Source organism: Lagopus leucura, unplaced genomic scaffold, assembly GCF_019238085.1.
Source record: "Lagopus leucura isolate 7727_CA_CO unplaced genomic scaffold, USGS_WTPT01 Super-Scaffold_100019, whole genome shotgun sequence".
Taxonomy (NCBI): Eukaryota; Metazoa; Chordata; class Aves; order Galliformes; family Phasianidae; genus Lagopus; species Lagopus leucura.
Genome location: NW_024962273.1, coordinates 11243885 through 11254746, shown reverse-complemented (window position 1 = coordinate 11254746; position 10862 = coordinate 11243885). Strand labels below are relative to the sequence as shown.

Here is a 10862-nt window from a genome sequence, read left to right as displayed (position 1 = left end):
GCCCCCCCCCCGCTCCCCCCCCTTCTCTCCCTCCCTCCCCAACTTCGGTTGCCTGCGCGGGCGGCCTCCCCCCTCCGCCTCCCCGGCGGCACACGCCGCTTCCCCGGGCCCCCCTCCCTCCCTCCCCGCGCGGAGCGGTTGCGGCCCCCGGCTTGGCTGCCGCCGCCCCCTCCGCGCCGCGGAGCGCTCGGAGCGGCGCTGCCTGCAGACGGGCTCCCTGCGGCGCTCCGGGCCGGCCCCAGCTCGGCCCCCCGCTCCTCCGCCATGGACGGGGCGGCTCGCCGGGGGGTGCTGGCCGCGCTGCTGGCCTGCGGACTGCTGCTGCTGGGAGCCGCCGCCACCCCGACCCCGCCGGCTCCCGCCGGGGGCTCCCCGCAGGACACATGCACCTCCTGCGGCTTCCGGCGGCCCGAGGAGCCGGGCAAGGTGGACGGGGATTTCCTGGAGGCGGTGAAGAGGCACATCCTGAGCCGGCTGCAGATGCGGGACCGGCCCAACATCACGCACGCCGTGCCCAAGGCGGCCATGGTCACGGCGCTGCGCAAGCTGCACGCCGGCAAGGTGCGGGAGGACGGCCGCGTCGAGATCCCCAGCCTGGACGGGCAGGCGAGCGCCGGGCCCCCGGCCCACGACCCCGTCTCCGAGATCATCAGCTTCGCTGAGACAGGTGGGCGCCGCCCGGCCCCGAGCCCCGCAGCCCGTCCCCTGCCTGCCCCTGCTGCCCGTCCCTTGCCCGCTGCGGGCCCTTGGCTACTGGGCTCATCGGCCCGTCCTTAGCCTCTACCCCTTCCGCCCCGGCCCCCAACGCCTCGCTGTCCCGTGCCCCTGTGCCCGGCTCTGCCCCGCCAGCCCCCTCGCCGGGTCCCCCTGCGGGTCTCCTTGCAGCGCTCCTTCCAGCCGCTCGCCTCTGTCCCCTGCATCCCGCTGTCCCTTCTCCGCCTGTCCCACTCCATCCCTCGCATCCCTCACTGCAGCTGATGCCCTTCTAATTCCTCTGCTCCGCAGTGTGTATCCCTCTGTTGAGGTCTGCTTGCCCTCCCTGGCCGTTCCATCCCCACGTATTTAGCCTTCATTCATGGTGTTGGCCTTGTCTGCCTCCTACCGCTGCTGTTTGTCTCCCTTCTGTCCGTCTGACCCTGTACTGATTGTGCCATCCCCATCATCCATCCCCATCGTCCTGGCTGCCTCAATCCCACGCAGCCCCTGCGGTCGCACGGCACTGAGTTCCTTTGCGGAGCTTCCCAGCAGTTCACCCAGGTGGCCGCTGTGCCGGTGAACTTTGCACATCTGCAGCGCTCTGTGCACTGCTGCCTGCTGTCTATCTGCCCATCTCTCCTTGCCCTCATTGCTCTTTCACTCGATTCATTTCTCTGCCTCTCTATCACTCTGTGGCATCTATAGATCATTTGTCCACAAAATAAATCTCTTTCTAGCCTGGATGCTGCCTACTCACCTTCTTTATCTACCCTCCCACTTAGCAAAGCATATACATTTACAGTATCTATGGGATCTGTTGCATTATACATATGCTTGTTATATTCACATACAAAATTGATGGGCGCACACAATCTCGTGCAACACAAGCGATGGGGATCGGTGCAGCAAGGCTGTACTGTTCTTTTTCTGTCACTGTCACCACAGTTTATAAAGAAGTTGTGTATTTATTAGCGTGCAGAAGGTGTTCTCAGCATAAGCACTGGTGTTGTTATTTGTTGGTGGGCTGTTTGTGGGAGGTGTGGGGTGGGCTTCTTCCACTTGCTTTTCAATGAACACTTTGAATATCGCCTCGATGTAAGATGTACAGAAACACAGTGACAGTTCCTTGTCCCTGAAATATTACAGGGTGAGGAATGGGCCCTGCAGGCGAATTAGGAGGGAAGGCATCTAGGGTAACAAATGGAGACACTGACTGTGCAAAAAACCATTGACAAAAATTTCAGAGATTCATAGGAAAACAAAAGGAAGAGAAATCTTCATTTGGCTGCGTGCAGAAAGAAGTCAAACAGATAAGGACGGATGAGAAAATGCCTCTCCAGCAGTAATTTAAACAGCGACTGCAAGGCTGTGATTCAAGCACCAGCATTACCGTCCCCGCTGCAAAGGCACATTCATCACCTACGCTAGATTTGGTTGGGACTTACAGTGCAGAACGGCAGCGGGGACACCGGTGTTTCTGCAGCAATGCATGTGGCAGCACCTGTGTTTACAAATAATGGGTTATGTCAGACATTTGGTGACATTTGGTTTTCCGGGATAATGTCACTGCTGGAATTCTGATGTTACTGAGTAGTACATGGGGAGCAGTCAGCAGTGGTGGTGCAGCGAGAGCGGCTGCTTCGTTTGGTCGCCTCTAGGCGAGTTATCGCTGTGAGGAGAAAGGCAGAGGTTGGGATGGTGAATGGCAGATATTGTACCAGGCTAGGAGGGCTTTGCTTCATCTGTAGAAGACTTAGGGATGTTACTGAAATATTTTTCCCGCTATCTTGTGGATCCTCTCTGCTAAACGGCCGTGAGAGTATGTGAAAATCGAAACAAAATCCCCGGTTTGGCATTGACGTTTCAGTGGTTGCTGAAAGGGCTCTCGCTGTGAGAATCGGCCAAGAGCTGAAAGTTAAAACTATTCTTAAACCAGCGAGATAGGGCAGTGCAAGCACCAGACCTTTCAAGATGCTGTCGTGGTGTCCGTGCAGCTCTCCGGCTGCAGAAACCCAGTGCTGGGAGAGCCCTGGCTGGTGGCAGTGCATTCGACCCACTCGGCTGCAGCCTGGCAGTTTGTTTCGATTGCAGATCGGGGCTCTCAGATTCATTGCATGCCTTCTGGCTGATGCAGCCCCATCACCCTTTCGATCAGCTGTCTTCCGGCGTTGCCGCTGAACCCAGAATCGTACAAAAGATACGTTTTCTTTTTGACTTAATCTTGCTGATCTCTCCTTATCTTGCAGACGATCTGGCCTCATCTAGAGTCCGCCTCTATTTCTTCATCTCAAATGAAGGGAACCAGAACTTGTTTGTCGTTCAAGCCAGCCTGTGGCTTTACTTGAAGCTGCTTCCATATGTCTTAGAGAAAGGCAGCAGGCGAAAAGTAAGAGTCAAAGTCTATTTCCAAGACCCGGACACTAGCAACAAGTGGAATGTGGTTGAAAAGAAAGTCGATCTCAAAAGAAGTGGTTGGCACACTTTTCCCATGACAGAGGCGATCCAGGCTCTGTTTGAGAGAGGAGAAAGGAGACTGAACTTGGATGTTCAATGTGAGGGCTGTGAAGAGTATTCAGTGCTGCCAATTTATGTGGACCCCGGGGAGGAATCCCACCGGCCTTTTTTAGTGGTGCAAGCCCGCCTCGCTGATAACAAACACAGGATCCGGAAAAGAGGCCTGGAGTGCGATGGCAGGACCAATCTATGTTGCAGGCAACAGTTTTACATTGACTTTAGACTCATTGGGTGGAATGACTGGATCATAGCACCATCAGGTTACTATGGGAATTACTGTGAAGGGAGCTGCCCGGCCTACTTGGCTGGCGTCCCGGGGTCGGCTTCCTCCTTTCACACCGCCGTCGTGAATCAGTACCGAATGCGGGGGCTGAACCCGGGCACCGTGAACTCCTGTTGCATTCCAACCAAACTTAGCACAATGTCAATGCTGTACTTTGATGATGAATACAACATTGTGAAAAGGGACGTTCCCAATATGATTGTGGAAGAATGTGGTTGTGCTTGATTTGAGGTGTGTTTTTTGGGGGGGAGAGAGAGAGAGAACATTCCCGTACGAGATGGTGTTGGAGGAAGTTTCACTGTGTATCCAGGCATCAGTGTTGAAAAGTCACTGTGGAAAAGTTTGACGAAAAAAAAAAAAAAAGAAGTCATTTCACTTTGGTGTCAGGACAGTGGCAGTTTGTGGATCTTGGACACTTATATATCCTACCACTTATAAGTTAATGCTATGAGATATCTTAAAGACACACACACACACACGCACACACGCGCACTGTGCGCACACACAACCACGCGCTCGTGCACACACAGACACACACACAGACACGAGGCAGCTTGGGAAAGGGACGTGAGCGCAGGAAGTCAGTGACCAGTGACGACGTACCTACATGCCTGCCAGTACGAGTGGACGGCTGCGCAGCTGTATCCCCGCCTGCCAGCAAAGCCAGACCGAAATGAGCTCCCTTTGCTCAGGCAAAAGCACAGACTGCGAGAGCACAACGTATTCTTGCACGCAGGTGTCAAAATGACCAAACTTAGAGAGAGTAAAAAAAAAAAAAAAAAAGAAAAAGAAAAAAAAGTCGACTGTCACCTCTTAGGTCTAGTGGGAAGCTGCAGGACACCTGCCTTTGTAGGTGATCACTTCCTCTTAATTTAAATTTATCTAATTGTAAGCATCACGGAAAACCGTATCTTCTTACAGCACTTCCAGTAAGCACTTCCACTTCGGTAACATCTGAGAGAGAGAAGGAGACAGACACATACGCAGCTGCTGTGTTTCTGGCATCGGACTGTGGCGGGGTCTGATGCTGTAACTGACCACTAGCAACCCGCGGATGGCTGTACCTGTTTGTGTCTTGGAGAAGGGAATCTGACACCGTATCTGGACTGTGTTGACCGTGAGCATCTCTCACTGTTCTGAGAGCAAAGAGTCAGAGTTGCATTCTGTGTTCTTCGACGAGGGACTCGGCGAGGAGCTGTCGTGTGGGGAGCGAGCAAACAAGCGGCCGCTACCACGGCTAAACCAATGAACCCTGCACAGGAGCGACAGTGCCGCAGTGGAGACGTTCTGAAAAATGCAGTGCATTTAGTAACAGGCAAGGAACACTTTAACGAGTCTTGGAAAGGAGGAGAGAGGAGAGTGCTTTCAATTTCCTTACCGGGAGGTGTCAAGAATGGCCATAAAGATCAGAAAATAATGATACAGCATAGCACTTGCAAACTGCTTGAATGCACGTATAATAGCACTTGCAAATTTCAATGCCTTGAAAAGTGGTACTTGATAGTGCACTTATCTTTGCTCACTATCTAGGTAAACAGGTGCCGCATGAGCTATGCAATTTAAAGTGTTGACCCATACTAGACAAAACTGGACTTATGATATGACTTTTTTATATTTTTTTATACTTGAAATTAAATCTTTTGCTTCTTTTTTAAAGCGAATGATTGCTTTTAATGTTTGCACTGATTTAGTTGCATGATTAGTCAAAAAACTGCCATTTGAAAAAAATGTTATTTTTATAGCAGCAAAAAATGAATACAGTTAAATGTATTATACATAAAATTTTGGAACCAAAGAGGCCAACATATTAGTTATAATTTTTATGAGATGGCAAAGCCATCATATATCATGTAGTCATGCTGAGCAATCCCTCACGAGGCCTACCAATTGTTTCAGGGTACAAAATGGATTCTGTTTGTTCTATTCAGTGTCTTTTCTATACCATACGCACATGGAACGTAGAGTGAAAAAAAATTACTATTGTAGAATACATTACAAGATGTGCATCCTTTAAATCCAATTTTTATGTTTATTTAATAAAGTTCCTTTTAGGTTCTGTTCCATAATAATTTAAACCAAACAATTTTCACTTAGATTTGCTGTTGAAGTATTTTACATTTGTGTACAGTTTAAATAAATAAAAAGATGGAAAACTGGACCTGCTTTTTTTTTTTTTTTTTTTTTTTTTTAATTGTTTGATTTTGGTGCAGTGTGCAACAACATCTGGAGAAACGCAGTCGCTTTTTGGGGCGGGGAGCAGGCGGTCAGCCGTCACGTCAGGATGTACACACATTGGGCACTGCAGAAAGCAGTGTCTGAGAGCTCAGCTGCCATCCTGAAGTGCCATGCTCTCACTTCATGGCCATCTGTACCTGCAAGCATCCGCTCCTTTTTGCATGCACTGGTGTGGGTCCGTGGGGTGCGGGTAGGGCCACGTTCCGCATACCTGCCGAGCGCTGGGAGCGAGTTCCTGGTTCACCTGCTGTGTAGGAATGTGACTTCTTGCCTGGGTCACTCCCCAGCACAGCACTTACCAGAGGTGAGAAATAAGGGGAAAAGCACTTCCAGGAAAAACAGGCCAACGCTAATGCCGATCAACTTTTGTTTCTCAAATTCACTGCCAGCCAGGAGATGTTTTCGGAGTAAAACACATCCTATTTACTAACTTAAACAAAAAATGTTGACAGACACTCACAGGAATCCATGTCAGCCACACGTATATTCAGATATTGATTTCGCTGATCTCCACAGACAGCCCCTTCCTGCCAGAGGCCTGACCAAACGCCAGCTAATGCTGACAGAAGGACTTCTGTTGACTTAGCAAATGTTAGCTCTGACCCCGAGACCTGGGAAGTGTCGAAGAAGCAAGTTTGTGCGGCTAATGACAGGTTCTGGTTACAATTCCAATTCAAGCACAACTCTGCCCACCCCCTCCCCAAGCCACACTTGGGGGCTAGACCACTTTGCTTTGGAAGACCCTTATGAGCAATCTGCTGTGGCCATGCCAACAACTTGCTGCACAGAACACAGTCCTCAGACCAAATTTTTTCAGTATTTCCTTGCTTTTTTTTGCCACTTCTCCCTGCACACCTCTTGTCAGAACCATTCCTCCTGCTCCATTTTGTGGCAGCGGGGCGAAATGGCTCCATGGCGACCTGCTGCATCTGCCGCCTCACTGTCGAGTGCAGCAAATTCCCCTTGAAATCAGTTGGAAGTACACGTGCCTACAGTCTGAAGGCATGTTTAACCTCAAATGACACAGTCTTTGTAAATGAGAGTGGGCAGCGCTGTTAGAAATGGGATATATTAAGAAATGTCTTCAGTCAATGTGCAGGGCCCTGCAGGCAGGGCTTGCTGAGACCTCATTCCCAATGGAAGGTGGTTGGTTTCTGGGCTGAACCCAGGCCCTGTGTTGGGCACATGGACTCGTGCTCTGTCACAAGGAGAGCAGGTTGTCTCAGGGTGAGACAGGAACCTGCTGTCCTGGGGATCTGTGGGAAGCCCAAATGGCAGCAAAATGGGGCTGGCTGAGGTGGGTATGTGGTGTGGGCTGCACCCTGCATCCCACAGCAAACCCACAGCCAAGCCTGGGATCCTGAACAGTCCCACATAAGCTGTCAAACAAAAGCCCTTCACTTGGTAAAAAGAATTGCAGCGCTCTTCCCTTGTTATCCCTGCACCTCTATTTGAAGCTAGGGATCAGCCATTGACAGGGCAGAAATGGAAATAAATCCATAATCATAATCATGATGATCATAAATAATTATAGTGTGAGAGGTATCACCTTGCGAGGAAAGAGTTTTTCCAGGTTCCCAAATCCTTTTATTTGAGGTGCAACAGTCTCTGGAAATAGATCTAGATGGGATGTACTCTGGATTTGGAGAGGTACAGAGTCACCCACAGCTTCGAGCACAGAACAGGAGCAAGGTGCTTCCAACACACAGATTTCTAAGGCTGAAAGGAAATAAAATTTTAAAAGTCTTACTTTGGAGGAGGGGAAGGCAGCAATTTGTTTTTCATGAATGCAACAGGGCTACTGCTCTCGTGTTTTTGCAGGAGCTGCAGGTACTGCACTTTTTGCATCTGCCACCTCCTGCCTTTCTGAAATTAGGCAGGCTGAAAAACGAGGTGCCCAAACTTGATGGTTGTTTTTTTGAAATTTTGGGTTTTTGTTTTCCTGCCTCTCATTCAGAGCCTTATAAAATTGAGCATCCGGTTTCCTTGCCTTTCCTTGCCTTATGCTGCATGAGATACTGTATCTAAAAAAACCTGTTTGAGTCAGGTCCAGAATCATCCCAATAAGCTGAATCACTCATCTCCTACAGGCTTTGAGTTTGACCCTGCAAATGCTAAGTCACTGTACTCCTTTTGTGCACTGAAATCAACCACTGGAGATGGAAAATCTCCATCCTTTAAAATAGGCAAAACCCCTGTGTTGGTGCCTGGAACTCCCGCTGGCGTTACTGAGGGCTGTGTGAACAGAGTGACTGTCATAACGTGGTGCAACAGAGCACTCGGTGGATTAACTCTGCATACATCATGTATTTCTGCACGTAACAGACACCTGCTGCAAAATTGCCAGGTCTCACATCCTTTGCTACTTATGAAAGATGCAGCCAGCAGATGAACATAATTGCTGCATTCCCTCTGCCATGGGAGAAGGGGGAAACCCCTCACTGAATGAATCTTTCTTAATAACAATTTTGGTTTGGAGTGGTTTCTACTGTGAGGCGTTGAAAAGCGTTATGCAAAGTGGATCAGGAATATAAATTTTTGTCTAAGAGGAAAGCCTATTTCTGTTAGTACTGATGCCAGTCTGCTCTGACTCCCTTAACGTCTGCAGATTTAATTCAGGCTAGCAACAATAAATCTAAGGACACACTACAACCTGGTTTTCTTGAAATCTTCATCAGGTCCAGCTCATTCTCTGTATTTCTAAACAAATCCCTGTTTTCTTTAGAATTAGCAGCTAAAAGATTTAGCGAAAGCCACTGATACAACTCACCTGGTCATAAGCTCAGGGAGACTCTCCCTGCACACGCTGGAATTTGGCCAGGAATTAGCAATCTGCTTCAGTATGGAATATCCCAATAGCTTTCATTTGCTTGCACAGTCAGTGCCCCTGAACCAAAAGCTGGATCTACCTGGCCTCTTGTGATGTGAGGGGCCAGTTTTATTTGGGTAACTTCATTGATTTCAGGAGAATTGTTTCTGATTTGTACTAGAATAAGTGGGAGCAGATTTAAGCTCTTTAATGTTCTTCCAGTTTAGCTCTTGGAATAACTTATATTTCATTATTATGTGTTTATGTAATTAGTGCAATTATATCAAATTATATAATTGGTACAATTACTTGGACTCATGTAACCACTGCATGTAGCATTCCATGCTGTAAAATCTTTTACTCCTGGGAAAAAAAAAAAAAAATAGTCAATATTGCATGGGAATCTTAATTTGTTTTTAAATTCCAGTATCAAATTTAGGGCCTGACCACATGCAAGGAACTTCTGGTTCACATCAGTGGAACTTCTCTGAGCAGGCAGCGTGCAGCCTTCATCATAGATATTGGGCTTTTAATCTGATTTGGCCAATACTATTCAACAGAGGCCCTCCTTGGATGTGTGCAGCCCTAACCAGTACAGAGCAGAAAAGCCAAGTTTCTACACACATGCTGTATAACCTGAGAGATCTGTGAAGCCATCAGAGATGTATGCAGAGAGGTGTACAGCTTCCTTATACTCTATCAGGTTTACTCTGCTTGTGATCTGCTGCTGAGAAGTTGCCACTTTTATTACATTCATAGGCTCCCTCTTTTTGGTGCTGGGTTTATTTTCTCTTACACTGTGCTTGGTTTCCACGAAACATTTTTTAAAAGAATGGGAATAGAGGAGTTAGAGTCTGATTCTAAGCATGACACTGAAGGAAACTTTTGTGAGTACAGTCAAAGTAGAGACATCCAACAAAACAAGGCAACAAGAAGAAAACGCAAGAAGTGGAGAAATGCACTGATTTCTTTGGGCCACGTTTGCCACAAAGAAAAAGGCAGAATGAAAGCTGGGTTGTTGGGAACCTGGTAGGAAGGAATGTGCCCTCCCAGGTACTAAGCACTCCATGCTCTTAGTTTAGCCCTCATACACTGAACCCAGCTGCAAAGTACCCAGGCTCACACCTGAGCCACATCTTTACCTAATGAGACCTCCCCAGAGTCAGGGCAGGCCCAGCTGAGCCTGGTCACTACATGATTGCGGAGGGTCTCAACCTCCTTGTGTGTCCTCCTGCAGACCAGTCTTTAGAGTTAGGCTGGAAGATGCAGCTGCATTCCTAAAATGGCTGCACTGTGGAAGACTGCAGATCGTGCTGCTTTTCCCCAGCTGGTAAGTGTGCTTGTTGCCTGTTATTTTTATCTTGAGCTTTTGTTTTGTTTTTGAGGATAATTGCACTTTATTGCTGCAATATGTTATAATAAATGCTATGAAGATGACTATTGTATCCAAGAGGAAAGGAGATGTGGCTGAGGAGTGAACTTAAACCTCCATGTCAGCAAAACAAACATGCAGTGTTTGGGCTGTATCAGTCAAGTGGCACCAAAGTGGCATTTAGGTTCTGCCCAAGCTGAGTCTGCAGGGTTGATCCCATCTCTCTGTGCTTTGTTGGATGGAGTTGGCTTTTTTTTTTTTTTTTTTTTTTTTTTTTTTTTTTTTTTGTCTGGCAGAAGAGTTTGCTATGAGCTGTTAAAGTACAGCAGTGGTTGTGCTCTTCTGTGGCTGAAGCTTAGGCCCTGTGGGTGAAGGGGAAGCTGGTCCCGGCCATTGCAGCAGCTGCAAGGTAGGAGAGGTAGATGCTAATGGTCCAACTATCAAAGGATTAAGAGGTGTAAATACTGCCTGGAAACCATTGGTTCATGCCTCTGTGAGCTGGAGCAGTCTGTGGTCTCTTGAATTCTCGGTCTCTCTGTCTTGTCTTGTTACTAATGTTGGCAGTGATTGAGCTATGAGAGACTAAATTCATTCTTAGGTCTGGTTTTTAAACTGGCCCACAGCTGTGGGACTGCAAGCTTTTCTTTAAGAAACAAAGTAAAGCATTTTGTAAATTAAGGTCTTAAGCTCTTGTGGAAGGAAACAAACAGCCCTTATCTGTCTTAATGAGAACTGTAGATGTGTATTTTGCATCCAATTGTGCAAATTATCTTTAGCAGTGATACTTGTAAGGCTGTGTAATTTATGGGGTGGTTATTGGTGACTCATAAGTATTTATTTATGTCTTATGTATTGTGTATGCTTTTCTTGATTGGGGCGGCATGTTTGCATGGATGTGTATTTTCTGTATAAACACACACTCAAGAAATGTAAGGCTTTCTTTAAGTGACTCA

The 10862-nt window shown here is 48.0% G+C and overlaps 1 protein-coding gene across 1 annotated transcript; it reads left to right on the top strand.

Annotated features, from left to right (window-relative positions):
• The first annotated feature begins 264 nt into the window (after positions 1–264).
• On the top strand, positions 265–5649 carry INHBB (inhibin subunit beta B). The gene is made up of 2 exons (XM_042877862.1): positions 265–667; positions 2943–5649. The coding sequence occupies exons 1-2, from the start codon at positions 265–267 to the stop codon at positions 3716–3718; spliced, it is 1179 nt and encodes a 392-aa protein (XP_042733796.1). The 3' UTR covers positions 3719–5649.
• Positions 5650–10862: the final 5213 nt, after the last annotated feature.

Bases quoted from the DNA above. Each gene is read 5' to 3' on its own strand.
- INHBB (XM_042877862.1), top strand. From the start codon at position 265: ATGGACGGGGCGGCTCGCCGGGGGGTGCTGGCCGCGCTGCTGGCCTGC. The intron at 668-2,942 runs GTGGGCGCCGCC...CTTATCTTGCAG, and splicing joins CATCAGCTTCGCTGAGACAG to ACGATCTGGCCTCATCTAGA.